Source organism: Capra hircus, chromosome 23 (assembly GCF_001704415.2).
Source record: "Capra hircus breed San Clemente chromosome 23, ASM170441v1, whole genome shotgun sequence".
In the NCBI taxonomy this organism is placed as follows: Eukaryota; Metazoa; Chordata; class Mammalia; order Artiodactyla; family Bovidae; genus Capra; species Capra hircus.
The window spans coordinates 16,174,021-16,195,725 of NC_030830.1; the positions used below are offsets into that span (position 1 = coordinate 16,174,021).

Below are 21,705 nucleotides of genomic sequence, written 5' to 3' on the forward strand. Positions count from 1 at the left end.
CACAATCATGGCGAGAAAAACGCGGACAGCCACAGGGGCAGCTGCAAACTCCACACAACAGCTGGGAGTCGCTGAAAACGCGCGTGCTGAGCCTGCTCGGCTGAGACAGATCGGGATCGGAGCCAGAGACAGGATCTGTGCTCTCTTCCAGTCTCCCCTCCTCATCTCACTCCTCCGGGGAGGCCTGTCCAGTCCAGTAAAGGATGTCTCCCTGGTGACGAGGTGTCCGCGGTCTGCCATCTGTGTGAAGGGCGGCTTCTGTCACAGCTCACGGGGCCCCAAAAGCCGCCGTGATCCCTGCCGTGTCCCTGCCATCGCTGGGTGTTAAAAGCTTCTGCAAGTGTAGCCGAGGGCTTTTCTGGACTTGGCCCCAAAGCCGCAGCTGACAGTGGGAACCACCGTTACATAACTCAGCCAGGCTGCCAGCCACAGCCCATGTCAATGTGACAGGCTGCCTGTGACACCTGGCAGCCAAGCTGTTTCAAGTCAGTTCAGTAAATGCAGAGGGTCAGTGGCAAACGTCACCTTGGTCAAAATCCAGCATTCACAGGTATGCTTCTGGGCTCTAACTATCACCATCAATTACTTTCAGAATCAGAGAACATCAGGCATGGAAGGGGGCCTTGTACCCCTGTACGCCCGCCGGCCATCTGCAGTGGGCAGGGTCAAGAGCAGGCTGGCCCGCATGCAGTGACGGGCGTGCACTGAGCTCCGAGGGTGCATCCACGGCTGTGCAGGAGACCCTGGGACACACTCGGCTGAGAGTGCAGATTAACACCATGAAGGAAGCTCCACTCCAACCCCAACAGGGTGTGTTATAGAAAGCAAAGTCATAGAGGGAACTCCTGTGATGCCAGGGTCTTGGAAAGCAAGGCACCCAATTCCTCACCTCTTCCAGATGAAGCCCACCGGCTCCTGAACTTGCTGGTGGTGCTGCCTCAGGTTTTGACAGACTAACAAGGCAAAGCCAAAGAATGCTCAAACTACCGCACAACTGCACTCATCTCACACGCTAGTAAAGTAATGCTCAAAATGCTCCAAGCCAGGCTTCAATAGTACGTGAACCGTGAACTTCCAGATGTTTGAGCTGGTTTTAGAAAAGGCAGAGGAACCAGTGATCAAACTGCCAACATCCGTTGGATTATCAAAAAAGCAGGAGAGTTCCAGAAAAACATTTACTTCTGCTTTATTGACTATGCCAAAGCCTTTGTGTGGATCATAACAAACTCTGGACAATTCTGAAAGAGATGGAAATACCAGACCATCTGACCTGCCTCTTGAGAAATCTGTATGCAGGTCAGAAAGCAAAAGTTTGAACAGGATATGGAACAACAGACTGGTTCCAAATTGGGAAGGGAGTACGTCAAGGCTGTATATTGTCACCGTGCTTATTTAACTTATATGCAGAGTACATCTTAAGAAACACTGGGCTGGATGAAGCACAAGCTGGAGTCAAGATTGTCGGGAGATAGCAATCACCTCAGACATGCAGATGACACCACCCTTATGGCAGAAAGCGAAGAACTACACAGCTGAAAGGCCGGACCCCGGGGCCATGATGGGCCCCCCTTCTCTCCCCTGCCGGTGGGGTAAGTCCCTAACGGAAGGAGCCTCCCAGATCCTGGGGACCAATGACAGCACAGTTCGCCAGCTAAAGCCGCCCCACCCCAGCCACGCAGAAGGACCTATCAGCCTGCAACGCCTCGGTCTGGCGACCTATCCGAACCCCCGTCCATTAACCTGACCATCCCTCACAATGAACAACGTATATAAGCCGCTTCTAACACGGTCTGGGCGCGGACTTCCTCGGCCTGCCTCGCTGGGGTCCGAGAACACCGCCCAGTAGTGCTTCGCCATTAAAAAGCCTGTTAGACACTTTTTTGGTGTCCTGGTCATCTTTTTACCTAACAAGAGCCTCTTGACGAAAGTGAATGAGGAGAGTGAAAAAGTTGGCTTGAAACTCAACATTCAGAAAACGAAGATCATGGCATCTGGTTCCATCACTTCATGGCAAATAGATGGGGAAACAGTGGAACCAGTGACAGACTTTGTTTTTTGGGGCTCCGAAATCACTGCAGATGGTGACTGCAGCCGTGAAATTAAAAGATGCTTGCTCCTTGGAAGAAAAGTTATGACCAACCTAGACAGTATATTAAAAAGCAGAGACATTACTTTGCCAGCAAAGGTCTGTCTAGTCAAAGCTACGGTTTTTTCAGTAGTCATGTATGGATGTGAGAGTTGGATTATAAAGAAAGCTGAGCACCAAAGAACTGATGCTTTTGAACTGCGGTGTTGGAGAAGACTCTTGAGAGTCCCTTGGACTGCAAGGAGATCCAACTGGTCCATTCTAAAGGAAATCAGTCCTGAATACTCATTGGAAGGACTGATGCTGAAGCTGAAACTCCAATACTTTGGCCATCTGATGTGAAGAACTGACTCATTGGAAAAGACCTTGAGCTGGGAAAGGCTGAAGGTGGGAGGAGAAGGGGACAAAAGAGGATGAGATGGTTGGATGGCATCACTGACTCGATGGATGTGATTTTCAATAAACTCCGGGAGTTGGTGATGGACAGGGAGGCCTGGCGTGCTGCAGTCCATGGAGTCACAAAGAGTCGGACACGACTGAATGACTGAACTGAACTGAAGGGGATTCTATGTGACTTCGGGCTGGTGGTTTTTACAACATTAAGGAGGCGAGATGGGGGGCAAGGAAGAGAAGCACTTGTTAGGCTCTATGCAGTGGACATGGTTGAGGAAAAAGAATCTACGTAAAAGACTGATTTAAACTGCACATCAGCATTATTGAATAAAGCTAAGATTATTATAGGGCCCATTTCAGAGACTTTTATTTATAACTGACCAATCTATGAAACGACAGCCTTAACTACGAGGCTTGGGGAGGAGAGAGCATGTGTGACACGCCCCTCAGTTCTGCATCTCAGACACGCTGCAGGGACAAGCCTCGCCTTCACTTACGAGCAGTGTTCCCTGGGCTTCAGAGGAGCCTCTGAGTGACGGTCAAGTCCTAAGAGTGATTCAGTACCCTGACCCAGGAGAGCGGGTTGACGAGGGTCAGGATTTGAATTCAGGTGCAGCTTGCTCGAAGCCTCTCCTCTTCTCTGTGACTCCTAGTTACGTCTCTGAGTGAAGCAACAGACACGTGACTGCGTGTGATCACTGGTGAAACTGCCCTTCACATACACGCAGGTAAAACCCACCAAAGGCAGATAAATACCCAGCGCTGAGAAACGAGGCCCGGTTCTCACACGCTGGGCCGGGTCTTCGGGTCCTCTGCTGCCGCCCAGAGGACCTGGGACAGAAACACAGAGTGACGTAAGCGGCCCCTTTGTCCCTTGCTCAGCGAGGGGGCACCGTGCCCTGTGGGCTTGGGGGGAGCCTCGGTGCGAGCATGGCGTGGACGGACGATGAAGGCGGCAAGGGCCACGGGCAGGAGGGTGACATGTGGGCTCTGCAGGAGGCCAGCAGGGCAGCTGCTTGGGAAGCCCGATGGGGCTGTGGGCCCAGACCCAAGAGAGGGGCTCTCAGACAAGGTGGCGATGGGGCTGTGGGCCCAGACCCGAGAGAGGGGCTCTCACACAGGCGGCGATGGGAATGCGGGCCCAGACCTGAGAGAGGGGCTCTCAGATAAGGCGGCGATGGGGCTGTGGGCCCAGACCCGAGAGAGGGGCTCTCACACAGGCGGCGATGGGAATGCGGGCCCAGACCCGAGAGAGGGGCTCTCAGATAAGGCGGCGATGGGGCTGTGGGCCCAGACCTGAGAGAGGGGCTCTCACACAGGCGGCCGACTTCAACCCTGCCCGATGGGGGCTCCGTGCTGCTCTTTCCCGTCGAAGGCGGACGGGCGAGAGTTTTCTGAGAAGAGAGCAAGGAGACCAGCCTGAGGGATAAGCTGTTCGGAGCCTACAGGGGAGCTGCTGCCTTCCAGGGAGAGTGCTGAGAGCCAAGGGAGGAGGAACACACACCCGGCCGCCTCCTCCCCCCTCGGAGGAGATAAGGCCGGCCTGCACGACCCCTGTTCTGAGAACTGCCCAACAGCTACGGGCCGTCCTCCTCCTAACTCTGTGTCCCTGGGAGAACTACCCACACATGCCCCATCTGAACTTCCGCATAGAACAGAGGATACCTCACAAGGTTGCTGGTGGGCATTCTCAGCGCTTGGGTGAGACATGGCGTCAGTGTCCAGGGAGGCATGAGGAACCCACGCTGGTGACGAGCACCCACCACCTTCACCGATAAAGCCGACCCCCCACAGACGCAGGACCCAAGGCAGCCCTCTCTGCCTGCCCAGGCCCCATAGTCGGTGACTGTCAGAGCGGAGATGAGCCTGTCCGCCTCCTGCCTGTGCGGTCAGTGTCCTTTCTGTTCCAGAGCTGTTAGTATCTGCTTCCACTTAAGGTGCTTCACAACGAAATAGCTTCTCGTGGAATTTAAGAGTGAGCAGGTTTGGCCGACTAGACTAGGAGACTCATCGGCTAGACCAGACGGGAGAAGGACAGATACCAAGATAAAAATTCCAAAAGGAAAATCATGCCACAGTTTTCTTCAAACAGCACTGTTGTGTGAGCTCTTGTGAGGTCACACATGCGTGGGTGCAGAAAAGTCATTACTGTAGAAGTCAGGGTGAGACAGACTTCCTCTAAAAGCACGCGGAGTTTTATTCTGTGCGTGTCAACCCTGGAGGAGGGAAGCGAGTTTAATGAGTGATCTCCAACTGAGAGGCATTTGTTCTAGAAGAATGGCAACTGTGGGGAAACACAATGGGCCCAGACTGGAGGCATTTCTAGAAAAAGCAGAGAAGACACTGGTTTAAATTCTCGCATGAAGAAGTCTTTTTTTTTTTTTTTAAGCTGCTGCTGCTAAGTCACCTCAGTCGTGTCCAACCCCATAGATGGCAGCCCACCAGGCTCCCCCGTCCCTGGGATTCTCCAGGCAAGAACACTGGAGTGGGTTGCCATTTCCTTCTCCAATGCGTGAAAGTGAAAAGTGAAAGTGAAGTCACTCAGTCGTGTCCGACTCCCAGCGACCCCATGGACTGCAGCCCACCAGGCTCCTCCATCCATGGGATTTTCCAGGCAAGAGTACTGGAGGGGGTTGCTACTGCCTTCTCCTTTTAAGCTACAGAGGAACTAAATACTGAACAGGCTGAAAAAACTATAAAACCAAACAAGCCTCTCACTGCTCTGCTTTCTGAAAACTTCTCAGAACGCTGGGGAACCTTTTATCCCTATAGAAACATTTCATGTATCCAAAGACACAGGGTCCACTTAGGGGGCAATTCTGGTCATTGTTTATAAGTTCCTGTAGACTTCCGGAGGACTTTATTCAAGTCTAAGACAGAGCATATAAATCTCCGTTGCCTCTGACTGCTCCATTGTTATTATTATTTTTTTAATATGTAGAGTGAGCGTTTGATCTAATCTTAGTTTATCTACAGAAGCACAGGGTAAAGCACCCCTGGGCCACGCCTCTGTTCTAAACTCTACGTTCTGTTCCATGAAATGAGTGAACAGACTGTATCTAGAACAGAGGCTTGGCTTCCCCCCAAGAAGGGTCAAAGTCAGAAAGAGCTTCTGTGAGGCTCTGATGGACCTCTCAATTCCATCCCAACTCTGCCTCTAAAAAACTTACAAAGTCAACTCCTAATTCTATGGCATAGAATGGGCGCTTGATAAACAGGGAAAGAGACGATGGGCCTGGAACCAAGTACAGTGTGTATGTGGTTTGTCTGGCAGAGTGGGATCAAAGTCCCTGAGACGCTGGCCAGGGAGTAGGGAGCGGTCGACCAAGGCCCGGGGGCACTCCCATCCTTCTCCAGCCTGCGCGTGACTCCGCTACTGCTCTTCACGCGCTGCCGCCGTCTTCGCTGAAGGAAAACATTCTCCTCGAAAGGATGCTCAGCGCCAGTGACGCGTCTTCACCGGAAAGGAAGGTTAGCAGCAGAGGCGCAAGCAACACTCATGAAACAATCCAATTTTTTTTTTTTTTTTTACTTTCTCTGTAGCGGAAAGTTCAGACCAGGATAAGTTTTTGGAATTTATGATGGCACAGATGCATGGCTGGGTTTCAACTTTGCTTACCTGGAACCTAAACTCTGGAGAGTTAAGATCCGGGTTAAAAATGGTCAAGGAAAGCTGAGCAAATACTCAGGAAGGGGACAGATACTGATGTGAAATGTTGAACCACGGCATTTCAGAACTGGAAGGAGCCTTGGAGCTACAGTATGAGCCTTTGATTTTATAGACAAGAGACTGGAGGCTTGAAGTTCAAGCTCCAAAGGACCCTCAAATATCAGTCAGTGTCTAAAACACTTCATTTTATTTTTCTCAATTAAGAAAAATTGATGATTGGTTATAAAATTCTTCTTTAGGAGAAGAAGGAATTTCTTATTGTGATAAAAATTATGAAGTTACCATCTTGACTGATTTTAAGCGTATATCAGTAATTCAATAGTGTTAAGTACATTCACATTGTTGTAAAACACACCTCTAGAACTTTTCTACCCTGAAAACCTGAGACTACACCCATTTAGACACTTAACTCCCCTTGCCACGCCCCAGCCCCTGGCTGCCGCCACCACCCTCCTCCCCATCTCTGTGCCTGGCCCCGTGAGGACTCTCACTCGGGCGGAATCAGCAGTGCCGGTCCTTCTGCATTTGGCTTAGCGCACTGAGCGCAGGCTTGCAGGTCCATACACGCTGCAGCCTGTGTCAGTCTCCTTCTTTTTAAGACTGAATAATATTCCCCTGCACGTAAACGCTACGTTTTGTTGTTTATCCATCCGTTAGTGGGAATTTGGGTCGCTTCTACCTTTTGGATACTGTGAATGATGTGTAACTCTTTCCGTGTATTTGAAATGCCTCTCATCTACAGATTGGAGAAGGCAATGGCAGCCCACTCCAGTGTTCTTGCCTGGAGAATCCCAGGGACGGGGGAGCCTGGTGGGCTGCCGTCTATGGGGTCGCACAGAGTCGGACACGACTGAAGCAACTTAGCAGCAGCAGTAGCAGCATCTACAGATGACTTTCTTCTCCTCCATCAAAACGACTGCCAAATGAACTTTAGAGATTCGTCTGAGCCTACCAGCACAGTGCTTCAGCTAAGAGTGAACCAGAGGCCCAGGAGCGCGCAGCACTGCCCTTCTCACAAGACCTGTGGGCAAAACGCCCGCCTTCTCAGGCTGTCTGCAGGAGGACATTCGGGTTAGCAAGCAGGCTGCCACCCATGTCATCAACCCCCTTCCTGGTGTCTTCAATGGCTGTGCAGAGCGTCCGCCCTGAAGTGCGCATGGCAGCAGGTTCACGGTTCTGGGTCTGATACAGCCACTATCTGAATTGTTTCCTTAAAGAACGTGAACAGCTAACATGGTATGGAATCTTGTCATCACTAAACAGCTGCTGACAATAATGGGATAACTCCAACATCTTGTTATCCAGAATTAGAAGACACGATATTCAGCTGACATTCTCAGGGTGTAACTACAGCCTACAGTTAACAATATATGTCCTCATCTCAATACTTAAGTTACACAAACCCTGCTGAGCTGGACACATGAATGCTGTGTCACTGGCTCAGAAAGCAAACATCCTTTGGAAGTAAGTCCAGTGCTCCATCGCCAGCCTGCACGTGCGAGTGCGGGGCTGGGAACCTGTCAGCCTGCTCGGCTCGGAGCCTGGCAGAGCTGAAGGGGTGCTGTCCCAGGGGGCACACTGGCGGACGCTGAGAGAGGCACACAGCTGAGTGCACCCCCAGGCTTGGCACAGACATTTTAGTTTCCACCAGGTTTGAACAAAAAGGTGCTACACGCTAAAGATTCAGCTGGATTCTCCTGAAGCCATGATCGTGACTCACGCACTCCAGGGACATCGCGGCTGAGTACAGGAATGCGGGCGCGGGGCCTGCTCAGCAAGCGCTGCGGGAGCGGCTCCTGCTGCTGCTTCTCCCACAGGTAAGGGCTATTGAGCCAGGGACGCAACCCTGCTTCAGAATGCTGGGGAAATGCTTTCTCTGTGAAGGTGAAGTCGCTCAGTCGTGTCCGGCTCTTTGTGACCCCGTGGACGGTAACCTACTAGGCTTCTCCATCCATGAGATTCTCTAGGCAAGAATACTGGAGTGCATTGCCATTTCCTTCTCCAGGGGATCGTCCCAACCCAGGGAGCGAACCCAGGTCTCCCGCATTGGAGGCAGACGCTTTACCCTCTGAGCCACATTTCTCACAATCTCCGTGAGCTACCCAGGCTGGGCACTGCCGGCCCTGCAGGCTACAGAGTACAGCAAACAGCCATACAAAAGAAGGCTGGTTACAATCCTAAGGGCGTGGCATATCCTAAGGGCTTACAATCCTTAGAGCGTGGAGCTCTAACTCGAGGGTGACCACAGTCTACTCAACAACTTACACAGAAGGATCAGAAGGAGCACACACTCCGAGCAGCACAATGGAGGAAGGAGCAGAGACGGAAGCAGAGTCTGGTTGGCGCTCCTGCTTCTCTGTCTGGCGTGAACCACCCAGATCTCTGCTGACGTCTTGGGCAGAACGTCCCCTGTGACTTCTCCACAGCCCAGATGGTGGGAGCCGCGTGCCTGGGCCCCTCACTCGGCTGGCTTCCGCGCACCATCCCGGTGCCGCTGGCACCCACGCGAAGGGCCTCTCCTGCTTTTCTGACCTCACCTGGGCAGCGGACAGGGAAGCCAAGTTTAGCAGGGGCTAGTCCGGGACCTGCTTTCAGCAGAGGAAGAACTCACACGAGCTGCCGGGCTCAAGCTGTGTTTATGAAACCACTTTATCTGGAAACAGAGTTTAAACAAAAGTGGGCGAATGTCTCTGCTGTACAGGATGCGAGAGGACACAGGCAGCTGGAGAGAGAGGGGCCTGGGGTTATGGGGAGAGGTGGTGGAGAGAGGGAGGGCCTGGGGTTAGGGGAGAGGTGGTGGAGAGAGAGGCCCAGGGTTAGGGGGAGAGGTGGTCCACAACAGCGTGTCCACAACAAAGAAGAAGCGGCAGCCGGCTGGCTTGCAGTCCATGGGCCACAGTTGCGGACAGTGGGGGAACAGAGCCCGAGGTGCTCATGCAGGGGAACTCACTCTGCATGTGTGAGTCACGCCTAGGGGCCGTGGGGAAGGAGAGTCACGCCTAGGAGCCGTGGGGAAGGCTGGTGTGAGCTGCTGATGCTGCTGGAATCCCTGGGGTGGCCACGTGAAGACTAAACGTCTCGGCACATGAAGGAAGGATGGCCTCTGAGGACAGGATGGGCTAGGATGACACGGTCCTTCCGTGGGGAAGGCTGGTGTGAGCTGCTGATGCTGCTGGAATCCCTGGGGTGGCCACGTGAAGACTAAACGTCTCGGCACATGAAGGAAGGATGGCCTCTGAGGACAGGATGGGCTAGGATGACACGGTCCTTAAATGTCTGGGGAACAACACTGGGAAAGGGCTTCAAAGTATCTTGATCCTTCCGTTCCTCCTGACGCAGGAGCTCTCGTCCTGGACCTACTGAGTCTGCCCTCAGGAATGGAAGCCTGAGTGTGTGTCTGGCCAGGCGCCCCGAGACAGGGCATCCAGCCTTCTCGCACCTCGGATTCTCTGTGCCTAGACAACCAGAAGAAATCTTTCCCTGGAGACGTCTGTAAACTGCAGAATCTCACCCTGCGACAGGGGCGTCATCAGCGTCAGAGCCGGGACCCTCTGCGAGGACGGCGGCAGGAGGCGGGCCGCGGCGGGAGGCCGCTCCTGGTCTAAGGGTCACCCACCGAGGCGCGCACCTGGCGGCCAGCAAGGGGCCACGGGCTCTCTCCAGGGAGACGCTGCCGGGACGCATGAGCACGGGCTGGTCTCCCAGTGGAGCACCCCGTGGAGGTGGACGTGACGTGGGGGTCGCTGTGGCTCTGGGGTGACGCCGCAGGTCACTGGGTCCCCTCCGTCCTCCCACGGACCATCTGACGGCCCTCGCGGGTTCGGGGCAGCCGGCGAGAGAGCAAGCTTCTGGCGGCACACGCCCTGGACCAAGGGCCACGGGCTCAGGAACCAACAGCGTGTGTTCATTCAGTGCCCGAACAGTGAGGAGCCGCCGCCACGCGGAGCTAGGCTGGTCCTCCTGAGCACCGCGGCGAGCAGGTGGCTGTCCGAGGGCATCGCGCGCTATCACCACTGACTGACCTCCTGTGGCTCAAGCCATCGGAGTGAAGCCCGCGTGGCAAGGGGAGCCCAGCTCCAGGATGGGCTCGGGGCCCGCTCCATGCGAGGGCGACCGGGGCCCCAAGAGGGCCAGGCTGCGGGAGGGGGCGGCGGCTGGGGCGGCAAGGGCACCACCTGGATGCTGCGGCCGGGGAGGCCGGGCCCCTGGAGGGTCTCGGGCAGGCACGTCACCTGCTCTGACTTCCCTTTCAGAGACTCACCGGCGGCCTGTGGAGAACAGCGCGCCGGGGGCAGGGAGGGCGGCGGGCCCGGTGGAGACCCACAGATGCGGCTTTCTCGATGGCCTCGAGGCCAAGGCCAGCCCAGCCAGCTCAGCACCAGGCGGCACAGGGAGGTAACTCCAGTCAGCGTGACGCTGGGATTCAGCACAGTCTTGACACGACAGGGAGGCCCCCGCTGCTCTGTCGGTTAACACAGAAGACTTGCGCCCGGAAGCGGCGGCTCGCCCCCGCCCGCCCCCCATCGAGAACGGTCACCTGGCAGGTGTCCTGGGGACGGCCGGCCCGCGGCCCCAGGGTTTGAAACTGGTCTGTGCGGATTCACTGGGCACGTCTGGCGAGAGCCAGTCTGTCCATTTGTTTTAAATAAAGCATCTCAAACTGAGAAGTGACACAGACAATTACATAACAGAAGACACGGTGGCAAGATCATGCGCAGGTCCCTTTTCTCAGCAGTTCCTACTCTGAGCAACTTTACAGTAAAAGAGAAAACCAGTCTGCTTTGGAGGTGCTTGCCAACCTCTGTGTGGGAAAATGCCAAAAACTGCATCTTCCTGAATTTACGCAAAATAAGGATGCAGGCTGCTTGTTTTCCCAAGTTCTGGTGCTAAAGGATCCCGTAAGACTCTCCCATTGATGCCTCGGGAAGGCCATCCTTCTAGAGTTTTCAAAAGGGCAACTCACTTCTCTGCCACTATCTGCAACCTTGGAAATCTGCAGACCAGCTTCTTTTTCTGACTATCCTATTATCTCTTCATGCCTTTATATTTAAAGATCATTTCTTTAAAACAGCCGAGTTATTCTACTCCTAGATAACTGCAGAACTCAAAGAGAGCTGTCAGAATCTGAAAGGTTATGACAGAAGGGATTGTTCTATGATGCAGGTAACATAACAAGACGATTAACTTTGACATAAGATGAAAACCAGCTCCTGATACTGCTTCCTTTATGAACGGTTTAGAGTCGAGCATGAAGAAGGGTCAGAGATGTAAATATATATCCCGATACACGTCACAAGTCACGACACGACATAACGTCAGCCGCGCCAGGATCTCCTGACGATGCGAAAGGAGCGCCTTCTAACACACTCACGGGTCTCAGGAGAATGTAAGGGTGTCCTTCCACAGCTAAACAAACTCACTGTGAGGAAGAGCGGAAAGCAAACGGAAGCAGAAACGGACCTTACGGTGGGACTAGTGCTGAACTAGAGAAAAACAGTGGAAAGGACGGCTTTTCAGAGGATGAGAAACCCAGCGGACAGCAGGCCGCTTCGCCTCTGGCGCCCTGATCGATTCTGCAGAGACAAGGACACGTTGCCACACCTGGAGGCCCGGCTGCGGCCCCGTCCTCCTTGCAAGGAAGAGCAGAGCGAGAGGCCAAGGCGACCGCTGGCTCTCCCCCAGGAGGAAACAAATCCCTCGCCGGGTCCTTGGGGGTTGGGGCCTACGTAGCTATGCTTCACACCTGCAGACACGCTGCCACGTGGCAACGAAACAGCTTCATCGCCAATAACACTGTCCTCAGGAAAAGGGCAGCATGGTCTTGAGTTATGGTCTTAAAACACTAGGAAAAGTAGAATATATTTATACTCTTTGACATACGTCCGGGTATAAATGTGTAATGCATCCAACAAAGAGATGAAATTTTAAAGAATTCTCCCAAACTTAGAGCACCATCGTCTAGTAAAGTGTGGGGACCCAGCTCCCCAGAGGCCGTGTGCTCTGGGAACTCGGAGAGCTGGCACTTCCTTTGTGCACCCCTTGATTCAGTGACAGGACAACTCGTCTCTGGCCACATAAGCAAGAAGAGAGTCTCGCGATCCCAGGTGTGACTTACAAGCCCCAGAGCCGCGACGCCCGATCATGGGGGACGTGTGAGAGCTCCATGCTCTTGGCCACCTCACCTGCCGACGGATTATGCCCAGGTCTCTTCTGGCTTTATTCACCAGGGCTTGAATTTCTGCGGGATCCTTCACATTCTTGTTTTCTCTGAAGGCGTCTCTTATCCTCCGGATAGCGTAAGTTCTAAATGAATTCAGGGAAAAAGAGGAAAACATGTCAGTGTGTCTGAAACAATGCTTTTAAATGAATTCACAAGAGTTTCCCTAGGAATCAGCTGTCTGTTGGGCCCCTGGGGAGAATCATCTTTGCTCGCTGCTCTGGGCACAGGCCCATCCATTCCTATGCTGGGATGACTGAGCAAACAGATTTAGGGAGGTGAATCGACTCTGGACAAGTCACACGGAACTCCAGAAAATGCTCCTCAGGTTACGGGCTCCTCAGAGCTGTTGGCGTCTGGCTTCCCTCCATTGACATGGACGACTGGTCCTCAACGTGCAGAGACAAGCGAGGACTGCGGTGGGGCTAGGCGCTGTACAAGCGGGCACTGAGACGGCGACGGGTGCCGCCCTGGGGTCAGCTCTCCAACCTCGCCCTGCCCTCCGGCTGTTGCCTCCTCCTGTGGACCGCGACACGCGTGGTCCATACTGGGACCCCGCCACAGCTGGGAGTGGAGATGACACCAAGAGGCTTTAGAGTCCATGAACAGCAAGCACGGACAAACTGGACTGAGTAGGTGATTTAAGTTGTAATGGAAGAAAATGTCTCAGAAGTGATAACAATAAATTAAGAGGGTTCATGGAGGTTTAATAACCAGACAACTATGCCAAGATATTTACTTATAAAACCCTGAACTCCAAGGTCAGAGGAAAAATACTTCCAGAAAGGATAAAAAAGATAACTTTTAAGCTGGTAATAATGAATGCGACATAGGTAAGTACAACCTCAGATTTTTATGTTCAGAAATCTGCAAAGAAAACAGCTGTTTTCCAGTCATATGCCGAACTGTATTGAGGGTCCAAAGGGACAAGAAATAACATCTATGGATCTAGGATCTATGGCCCAGGGACCAGGCACAGGAGACTGTGCTCAGAATGGGATATGCATTATCCGATTTAATACGCACAAACTACAACTCAGAGGTAATAATAATAAAAATGGCCAAGATCAAACACCCAGTAAGTGGTAGAACTAGGTTCTGCAAACAGCTGAACAGAATCTGTGATTTTCAACTGTACCTGCTATAAGCCAAGTTGCTATCCATTCACCAAGGCATTAAAAGAACAAAAACTGACTGGCCTCACGAACAGCAGAAAGACCATCTCGTCCCAACGGTACTTCAAGTCTTGCTACAAATAGTTCAGGTGCCAAGCAAGTCTTAGGAAAATGGCTGAGAGCATCATGAGGGAAAGAGCTACTGACATAAGCAGTAAGCGTAATGGAACAGCTGAGCTTCATTATTTCAAGGAGGAGGACACTGACCAGTGAGGAGGGTATGGAGTGAGGAGGTAAAGTCTCCGTCAGAAAAGCCACCCTGGAGACCAAAGGCTCTCAGTCTTGGGGGGAAGCTGCCAGTAAACCCCTGACAGGCTTCCCCCGCTGGGGCAAGTGCATGAGCGCAGACGGGGCGCCCCCGTTCCTCGATCCCACCCCGCCAAGCACCGCGTCCAGGAGGAGCCACCGACTCCCGCCTCACGGGAAGACCCGGAGTTTCCTGACGGCCGGCCTGCTGTTTCTCCACACAGGGAGTGTCCTTCTCCAGCCTGATTTCTTGGCTAACTCTTCCATGTCCTTAAAGACCTAACCAAGTTAGTAACAAACAAGACAAAAGATTAATATCCTGAGCACATGTAAATCAAGTAGGAGAGAAGGACCCCAGTCAACGAGCGAGAGGTATGCACCAACAGTTCACAAGGGAGCCTAGAGCGACTAAGCTCGGAGAGAAGCACGACAGAAATACACGGATCCTCAGCCTCAGCGACGACCAAGGAAGCGTGCATGTCATCAGGGCAGAATCTCCTGTCTATCAAATTAGCAGGTTTATTTTTTAAAAGGCATGTACAGCTTGATGGTGGGATATGAACTACACTTCCTGTGGGGAAACGGGCATCATAATCTGTAGTAACGTTCATAATCCTTTATCCACTAACTCTACTCTTAGTGATCCTGTAGCAACAGCCTGTAGAAATAACAAAGCTGTATACAGAAAGATATTCACTACAGAACTGTCTATAAACATTAAAAGTTGAAACAACCATAAATGTTCAACAGAGAAGCGGCTACATAAATTATGACATCATGCAGCTTTTAAAAGAGATGGTTCCAAACCATTAAAGTCACAGGTACCAAAGTCAGAGGCACAGAAAGGTGTGAGGAGGGTATTCAGTCTCCCGGCCCCCGACACTCTGCTCCATCAGATGCAGGTTCCCGTGAAGCCTCCTGAAGACACTGGGTTCATAGTACACCCTCCACATGTATATTTCTCTTCACAACAGTGGAGCTCTAAACACACTGTGCACCTTTAATTCCTGAACCAAAATATAAAATACATCATTCCTATCAGTACAAATGAACTGACCCATTAGTGGGCCCCTTACTTCCCTAGTGGCTCAGTGGGTAAAGAGTTCGCCTGCAACGCAGGAGACCTGGGTTTGATCCCTGGGTTGGGAAGGTCCCCTGGAGACGGGAAAGGCTACCTGCTCCAACACTCTGGCCTATAGAGTCCTCGGAGGCGCAGAGAGTCGGACACTTGCACTTACTAACGAATCGGTGCTTCGACTGTTCCCAATCTTGCTGTGACAGTCAACACCCTTGTTTCCTGCAGCATCACGTGCATGTGCGTGTGGTCAGCTCACAGATACCGAAGTGGTAAGGCAAAGGACAAGTATATCTGCGGTTTTAATAAAATATCGCCCAAGTTCTCTCTGCAGAGGCACGAGCCCACGCTTCCCCCAGCAACATGTACACTGCTTGTTTCCAGCACCACTGCCAACGTGTGCTGTCAAACTTTCTGATCTTTGCTGACCTAACAGATGAAAGATGGTCTCTCATTTCACTTTACATTTTGCTTGTTATGAGTGCTGCCGACCAGTTTTTCACAAGCTTAAAGCCATTCGTGTCTCTGTTAATGCTCTCTGCCTTTTCCTAACTGAGGGATCTTTCCGATTGATTTGTAAGATGGTGCTAAGGAAACCACCCCTTTGGGATGAGTTGTGAAGTTCTCCCTGGACCACCACCTGACTTTATGATTGTGTGCTTTGTCATGGACAAGTGTCCCATTCCGCCAAGTGGCCACTTTTTACATTATGACTTCTGGTTGTACATCACAGGTACAAGTCTTCTCTACTGTGAGATCACAACAAATGCGCACCCATGTATTCCTGAGAACTTTTCTGGTCCATATTTTTATGTTTAACTCTTTGATCTTTTTGGAATTAATTTTGGTGGAAGCTGTTGAATATGGAATCTAACTTTACCCTCTAATGTTAAGTATTCTGAAATGAAAGATACTAAGTCTATACTCAGGATGATCTCATTTATGTTAAATACAGAAAAAATACAAAGAGATAGCATGTTTTAAATTACTTTTGATTACTGGAGTTTATGCTTTCTAAATTTTTAAAATACTTTTAAAATTTATTTTGGCTGTGTTGAGTTTTCGTTCCTGTGTGAGCTCTTCTCTGGTTGCAGCGAGCAGGGCCTACTGCCGAGTTGCGGTGCGTGGGTTCCTCACTGTGGTGGTTTCTCTATTGCAGGAAGCAGGCTCCACGGCGCAGGCTCAGCAGCTGTGGTGCACGGGCTTAGTTGCCCTGTGACATGTGGGGTGTTCCCGGATCAGGGATGGAACCCATGTCTCCTGCGTTGGCAAGTGGATTCTTTTTCACTAAGCCACCAGGGAAGCCCCACTCTCTAAATTATTATAATTCTTATTTATTAATAATTTAAAGTGCTGGTAATTTACCATAAATAAAGAAAAATCAGAGAAGGTTCAACCTGTGAGAGAAGAGATTGGGAAGGAAATACACTTAGATGAATCCATATAGCCAGGAGACACGTACCACTGAGGAGTAAATTACGGCAGTGCCCTGGGGAGGAAGGGAGTGCTAAGTATTAATAGATGACAACAAAAGGCTCTACGAGGATTTTTTAAGGCGATGCAGGGACAACAAGGCAGGTGTGTCCAGCAGGCTACCAGAAACGTGGTTTTGGATCTCTGATGAGACGGTCCAAGCTGGTAATAAACCTGAAAATCCTCGACGAAGAAGAACGAGGCACGACGGGGGGGGGTGGGGTGGGGGGGGTCAGTTAAGTCTGCTCTGAGGACAGCTGCAGCACCGGAAGAGCAGCTAGCCTGGGGCACAGCCCGGGAGGAATGGCGCCAATATTTAAAACCAGGCAAGGTGCCGAGGCAGGAAAGACGGAGACAAGGAGGCCCAGTTCATAAGCAGGGAGGACACAGGAACGCCACTCGTCCTAGAAAAGACACGACGAAGCCTGGGCAGAGCCCCACTGGGAGCGAGCAGTTAGGAGGCAGTTAGTACCTTCAGCAAGAACACGGCGGCATGTGCTCAATGAGGACAGCGCAGCACACACAGGAAGAAACACCCTGGATTTTTGGAAACGCTTACGCTTGTGAATAACAACTAGGAGAAGGAAAAAAACTTTGCCACATAATAAGAAAATATTTTCAAAATAATGAAAAAGTTAATGCACAGAATCTTTGGAATGTAGTCAAAGCCATACTCAGATGAAAATTAATGGCTTACCTAGCTTGATTATTAATAAAGTAAAAGCACAGTTTAATAAATTAGAAATATTTCCTAACATTTTAGAAAAGCAGTAATATCCCATAGGAAAATGAGACAAATTATTTAAAAAATGTGCCAAATCAATGAAAAGTGAAAAAAAAAAACCCCAGTGAAACTAGCTAAGACAATTGAGTTTGTTCTTTTATGTTATGACTTCTGAAGTATACATCAGAAAGCAAAATTATAAGGAAAAAAAGAGTTAGGAGGATTGGAAGCTTGAGCAGAGGGGTTTAAAACAATTATTTCAGAAACAGAGAGCCGGGGCAGGCTGGCGAGAAGGCCCGTGGAGCTGGGCAGCACCCAGTACAGTGGGCCAGTCTGCCAAAGTGGGTGACTTTTCTCCAGCTGAGTTCAGTTGCCCAGGTGTGGTTGTGGAAAAGACAGATGTGTTAGTAAACCCACGGTTGCAGTTCTGACAGGTGAGTGTAACAGAAGGGCAAAGAGAGAGAAAAACCTTCTAGGGTGCAAGAGAGACAGTGCCGGGAATCCCCTCCCCCATGGTCATAGAGTTCCGAAAGCCCAGCTCTGAGAACTCCGGCCAACCTCCTACTTAGTCCCCTTTGTGGAATTCAAACCCTGATCTAAATATCCAATAATAAACAATCAAAGAAATTACGGTAAATTTATGGCTTATAAAAAGCATTAAATATTAAATATGAAAAATATGTACATCCAAGAAAAAATGTACTCAAAATGTTATGACCTAAAAACCATTTTTGCATAATTGCAAATTTTAGGTCCAGTTCTATGGAGATTTTTTTTAAAGTAACATTCTCTTAAAAAAAAAAAAAAAAGAAAAAAAAAAAAGGAACTTCCCTGGTGGCCCAGTGGTCAAGACTCCATGCTTTCAATACAGGGGAACTAAGATCCCACAGGCCTTGCAGGGGCATGCCAAAAAACACCCAGAAAAACACAGAAACAAAGCAAACAAAAAGCCCTCAACAAACAATGGAAAGAAAGAAAGGCAGCCTCTTCCTGCAGATGTCCTCTCGGGCCCTCGAGGAAAAGTTTAGGAGCATTTCTGTCCAGGCTTTCTTTCTGATGCTTAAAAACATCTGGGATCTTTAACTGACAATTCATCAAATCTAAAGTTTCAGTTACCACTTGGATCCATCCTCATTGCCACTGACATTTTGTTGCAAACAAGATTTTTCAGAATGTAAACCAATCTATCAAAGTAAAGGCCACCTCTCCAGTGCTGTCTGGCGCCACGGCAGAGAGGTGCACCTCCCTGCTCCTGGGGTTTAGACACGGCCGTGTGGGAAGTGCGGGGCTCTGCAAGCTGAAATCAGAGAGCTCGGACCCACAGTGCCTTTCTCCCCTGATCCTGGACCAAGATGGGTGAGGGACCAACTGTCCTTCATCCATGAGTCCTGCAAACACTCCTGTGGGGGGCAACCAAGGCGCCACTCAAGCACTAACTGTCCTCAAGGAACTGCCCACGCTTCCTTTAAAAGCCCCACCATGACATCAATGCGCCACGGGCAGGGACGGGATTTTCTGCCTTCTTCCTCCATGACCTCCTCATCTACCAGACATGAGCCTGACCTTGTACCAAAAAGGCAAACTCAAGCTTTCACTGTGTAATAAGAGCTAAAAGTTAGAAAACTACAGAATACCATTTTTAAAATTTTACTTTAAAATTACACTGTGAACCGTGCCAGTGTAAGACGGGGCCTTTAAATGATTTATATTTAAAGAAGAATAACTATCTATGGTAGATTATTCAATTACTTCTGGATTTTCTACTTTATGGGAGAAAATAAAGCATGAACAATAGAAACTCCTCTAGTAAACAACAGAAACAGAACAATTCCTTGTGGTCTAAACTCAAATGTCTTCATTAAAATTTTCTAACAGTGCTGCTAAAATGAAGCCAAATAAAGTGACTTCTGTTTATGTTATCCTTCCTCCTGCCATTACTCACCAGCAAGGATAAGTGAGCCAGGAAGAAAAGAGGACGGGGACATAGACAAGTCACCAAGCTTGTGCTCAGCTCGTCATTAAGGATAGTTTACAGAGCAGGGAAGTGCACAGTGGTACTCGCTCCCCCTTCCTAGAATGTGTGAAGTAGCAGAATACCGGCTGGATTATTCAGAAGGAAAAAAAAAAAAAAAAACTACCTAAGAATATTCCAGAGATACAGTAATCATCTGTAAAACCAAAAACCAGGAGGTATATATGGATGTTCTCGGGACTCAGAATTCTTGGCTGGGAAGGAAGGTCAATATCGTGGCGAGCATCCTAGGAGCATCCTGGCTTTGAAAGCACCTTGAGGGACCAGCTGGGCCTGGCTTCCCTCCATCCCTGAATAAGGAGTGAGTCCAGCACCGGGAGGCCATGAGCCACCTTTACTTTACCTACTAGGCATTAAAGGACTCTGACCTCTCTATGTAAGTTTATGCAAAGAGGCACAAAAACCACATCCCTCCCTGGCTTTACTCAAAAATCCAGAAGCACTTTCACCCTTCGGTGAGCTTTAATTTTGCTGTTCACAGAGAAGACGCACCTCTAACATTCTGTCTGGTCTAACATTCTATGAATTTAAAGATGCAGTTAACCTCTGTGTCTCCCGGGATGTCACCAGCCGCGTGGGCGTGGAAGACCCTGCGCTGTCACAGGGGGATGGTTATCCCGACCTGAGTGCTGTTCTGCCTTCAGATGTTTGCTGGCTTGGCCGTTTAGAGTACAAATAACCTGTACCCAGCTTCCCTGGTGGCTCAGATGGTAAAGAATCTGTTTGCAAGGCAGGAGACCTCCTATTGCATCTTTCTTTCAAGTAGGTCAAAATACTTTCATGTATTACATAATTTATCTCCATGACATCTCTGTGAATCATCTAGTAGGTGTTTGGGTATTTCTGTGTTAAGATTTAATTTTATGTACAAAACTGCAAGACTGAAGAAAACTGAGCAAACATCTGCATTTATAAGTTACTACTATTTATTTCACTATTTATATTAATACCAACTGAATAACAGTAGAATGACACTTGGCATGTACCTGCCAAAACAAAGAAAGGATACATAATTGGTCAAACCCACACGCAGCTGAAAACCCAGCCCTGATGATGAACATAAACCCCTCTCCTCACTCTGCCCCAACTGGCCCCGGGAGTCTCCACCTGTGGGCACACTCCTCCTCTCCCTTTGGGCCACGGTGTGGCTGAAGGATCCTGGCCACAGGCTGTCCCTGTAACCAACCATGTCACGGTCACTGCTTAGAGCTCCTGGGCCATTCTCAGAGGTGCTGCCTCATCCTGGCCAAGTAAGCGCAACCTCAGTCACATAGGAGCATCCTTGGTTAGAAGACACGGAAGCGACAGAGGTGCACAGCAGTGCCGGAGAGCATCTCCGGAGAGCATCCCCTCAGCTCCTGACATTCTTCTGCTAACTGCGTAGGTCCAAGGTCCAGCTCCCCGCTCTCTGGATGTGGACCACAGCTGTGCAGACACCGGGTCTAACTGGTCAAGTCAGAAGGGCTTACTCCCTACCACTTACATTTCAGTGGCAGTAACCTCAGAAACAGAAATCCGTAACACGCTTTCACTTTGAGGTGCACAAAGCTTTTATTACTTGGCTTAAATCCAAGGCCAACTTTTCAATATGCTTAAGTGCTCAGAGCGAGGTGGTTTGTGGCCTCATTACTGTCTGTAATTCCTCCATCCAATAACCCCGTCCAGAATCAACAAAGGGCACATTCTCAGTGGAAACAGTCATTTTAACGTGGGCCAGACTAACTCAAAGCTTCTTTACCTACTAAAATATTCAAAATGTCCACCTTGCATCAAAAGCCACACAAGTGTGATAAACTGCATTTACCAAAAAACTTGAAGAATTTTCAATGGATGAACACAGAGGGAGAAGCCATGGTTGATACACGGAGGCACAGAGGAGGAGCTCTGCTCATTGCATTCTTCTGCAAAATGCAGGTTTCCTGGAAGTAAGGTGGTCTCGTGTATGATCGACAATGCAGGCAGAGAAGGGTGACTCGGCAGATCTGGGGAGCCCTCCCGCTGCCTGTGTGCTTTTGAGAGCCTCAGGTGAGTGGGAATCGGATGCGACATGTGGACGCCCGCCTCCCGGCATGCACTGCGTGGCTGGGAAAGCCGCGCGGAGCGTCTGCATTGGAGGCGCGAGAAAGCAGAGGCAGGCACCTGGGCTCCTTCAGTCTCCCTGCTCCACTAACACCCCTTACGTTTTGGGAAATGCTGACCTAGACGAAACTTCTCCCCGGGCAGCCCCGTCAGGGCTCAGAGGGGTCCCAGGCGCTGCGCTGACAGTTTCCACGGGCAAGTCCTGCTCATTCATCACAGGCTCTTTACAGACCCTCCCCTCACAGCAGCTCAGGGACCCAGGACACCTGCTGCGCTTTGTACCTCCTCCAGCCCTCCAGCAACGCGGCCTCAGAGGGGCAAGTTCCGTCAGCTACAGCGGAGACGGTCAGTACATTCCCCGCCCCTTCTTCCAGAAGGTCCCGACCATACAAACCCCACAGCCAAGTCCAAAGTCAGGTCGTGACGACGGGGAGCAGGACGCTCCACCCACAGATACACCACCCTAGCGCTGGGTTATCTTGAGCTGAAGGCAACAGAGAAACAATAGATGCCGGAACCACTCTGTCCTGTACGT

The 21,705-nt window shown here is 50.6% G+C and overlaps 1 protein-coding gene across 2 annotated transcripts in view; it reads right to left on the reverse strand.

Annotated features, from left to right (window-relative positions):
• LYRM4 (LYR motif containing 4) overlaps window positions 1–21,705 on the reverse strand; it is an 88,507-nt gene that overhangs the window by 52,880 nt on the left and 13,922 nt on the right. Inside the window, exon 2 of one of the 2 annotated variants that reach the window (XM_018039168.1) lies at window positions 12,332–12,452. In XM_018039168.1, the coding sequence (XP_017894657.1) occupies window positions 12,332–12,452 (121 nt within the window). Of the gene's footprint in view, window positions 1–12,331; window positions 12,453–21,705 lie in introns of those variants that run through there. The other variant, XM_018039167.1, reaches the window with a different exon arrangement.